Source organism: Amphimedon queenslandica, unplaced genomic scaffold (assembly GCF_000090795.2).
Source record: "Amphimedon queenslandica unplaced genomic scaffold, v1.1 AMPQUscaffold_13113, whole genome shotgun sequence".
NCBI classification, from domain to species: Eukaryota; Metazoa; Porifera; class Demospongiae; order Haplosclerida; family Niphatidae; genus Amphimedon; species Amphimedon queenslandica.
This window is the reverse complement of record NW_003546651.1, coordinates 76,959-79,368: the sequence shown is the minus strand read 5'-3', so window position 1 is coordinate 79,368 and position 2,410 is coordinate 76,959. Positions and strand designations below refer to the sequence as shown.

General features: G+C 34.5%; 1 protein-coding gene across 1 annotated transcript in view; it reads left to right on the top strand.

The window, feature by feature from the left end:
* LOC105314071 (uncharacterized) overlaps nucleotides 1-1,980 on the top strand; it is a 6,360-nt gene extending 4,380 nt beyond the window's left edge. Inside the window, exons 7-15 of the mRNA XM_020001084.1 lie at nucleotides 5-463; nucleotides 515-607; nucleotides 655-708; nucleotides 767-832; nucleotides 877-980; nucleotides 1,026-1,178; nucleotides 1,228-1,399; nucleotides 1,445-1,519; nucleotides 1,575-1,980. Of these exons, the coding sequence (XP_019856643.1) occupies nucleotides 5-463; nucleotides 515-607; nucleotides 655-708; nucleotides 767-832; nucleotides 877-980; nucleotides 1,026-1,178; nucleotides 1,228-1,399; nucleotides 1,445-1,519; nucleotides 1,575-1,900 (1,502 nt within the window). The 3' untranslated portion in view covers nucleotides 1,901-1,980. The remainder of the gene's footprint in view (nucleotides 1-4; nucleotides 464-514; nucleotides 608-654; nucleotides 709-766; nucleotides 833-876; nucleotides 981-1,025; nucleotides 1,179-1,227; nucleotides 1,400-1,444; nucleotides 1,520-1,574) is intronic.
* Nucleotides 1,981-2,410: the final 430 nt, after the last annotated feature.

Here is a 2,410-nt window from a genome sequence, read left to right as displayed (position 1 = left end):
ACAGAACTCTTTATCTTACAAGGAGACAAATCTCAATCACTCCAGTGGGAGAAATATGGATTCAAATTACAGTGTCCCCAAGGAGCAGTGTCCAAGGATACTGAAGTAGCTGTTACTGCACTAGCTGGTGGTAATTTCAAGGTACCCAAAGGTACTGTGCTAGTCAGTGCAGTATATGCAATATCAGTATCTGAGGCACTATTAAAACCACTGGTAATAAAGGTACAACATTGTGTGGATCTCAGGAACACTAGTCAGACTGGTTGCCTCAAATTTGTCAGAGCTCCACTGAAGTCTCCTTACCAGTTCAGTATAGTTGAAGGAGGGTCTTTTAAAGTTGGGAAAAGATACGGATCAATAAAGCGTGAGCAGTTCAGTTTCATGGGTATTGTAGCTGAGATGAGTAATGGAGACACACCTAGTGACAGTGAGAGTGAGGAAGGTTATGAGACACCACCTGAAGGTACATGTATCATGGAAATAGTGTTTTATTATTAATAATGTACAATAATAGGATCAACTGGTGACACACATAATGATAGTGGTAATGGGGCAAGAGAGACTAGTGAGAGAACTGCCTCACCAATAAATACTGGACTATCTCAAGGTCTGTGTGATTGTAATTGTGTTGTATAAATTTAACTTTTATAATAGAATCAGTAACTGATGACTCTAATCAGAAAGTACAAGAAGTTGAGTCTACTTCTGGTATGTATGCATTGTATAATTTATTAAGTACATTCATAATGAGGTTTTGTATTATTAGATGCATCTAATGTTAGCAATGAATCAACTGAAGATGAAGTGAAACAAAAACCAAATGAAGACAAAGGTATATGTCACAGTTATTATGTTTTAATTTATAATTTTTTACAGGAGTCACTCTACTGTACACTGGATTGATGTATCATGAAGAAAAGAAAGTTAATCAATGGATGACTACATTTTCTGTTGTTAGAGATTTAGAAGTCCTTCGGCAAGTATGTAATGTAATTTATTTAAAATGTCATTCAATGGAACTTTAGTATTTAGGGAATGAACACCCTGAAGCTGAAAAAGATGGTCCAATTGTTTCATTCAAGTACAATCAACCTGATGGCATCCTTCATTTGTGTCTACAAGATACTCTATCACTTGAATCAGGATGGACTGTACATCCTGACCAATCCCCAATGCAAGTATGTACAGGTGTATAATACACAGTATGACTGTTACCTATTATTATAGATACGTCAATGTGTTGTGGACAAGTTTATAGACAATCCTATGTGTTCCAGTATCCATATATCAGTGTATGCTAAACCTGGTATTGCTAAAGATCCACTTCATTGTCCCATCAAATTAACTGGAATAGATCCTTCAATAATAATTTACATCAATCGAACACCTTCAGTTATAAGTCAGTCCATATTATATACTGCCTTCAATTAATAATTTTTTTCAGACTCTAGCTCACTCTATCTTTCTACTGCTGCCTCCAATGAGCTTCCCAGACAGACTGACACAGGACCTCAAAATGGTAATAATATAACTTTAACAATAAGTAATTATAATTTTATGTTATTCTATTACAGTAGTCTATAAATCAGATGTGGCTCATCAAGTGATGTTAGACAACATTTCATTAATAAAAGAATCACAGATCAGTCTTGTCTCTCTTGCAAATAAATTATCATCAAAGAAAATAATAAATGAAACTGATAGGAAGGAAGCAACAGACACACACACTGTACTATCAGCTGATGAGAGGATGGACAAGCTCCTTAATTTAGTTAAAGTAACAATAAAATTAGAAGGAAAAGTTTTTGGAGATTTTCTGGAAATACTTAAAGAAGAAGATAATGTAAGAGCTGATGCACTTGCTGATAAACTTGAAAAAGAATATAAGAGCCGAATATAATTGCATAGTATTTAGTTTTATTATTGTAAACATAATAACACATATAATTGTACAAAATTTATTTCCAAAATAATAACTTCTGTATTTGTCAGCTTTACATTGTCAGCAGTCCAAACATACTCAGTACCAGCCGCTCTTTAGACTTCAAAGATGGTTGACTTTCCACTAGCCCCTAATCAACTAACCAGCAATGACTATCCTATAGACTGTAGCAATAACTTGAGGAAAATATGAACAATGGAAAGAGAGAGAGAGAGAGATAATGAATTGAAGAAAATGTGTACATATGTAACATTAAATCATTAATTCTACATTTACATGTTCATGGCATACTCTAATCACAGGCAACATAGACATGTCTACGTTGTTCAAATTACATTAATCTGGTCATTCCCCTTTCAGACAATGCTCATGAGATTAGTTGCATGCAGCATGCTGTGTCAAAATAATACCAGTTTAGATAGACACAATGTTAAAATCAACCAGCCTCCTAAAACTGCCCGTTGAATC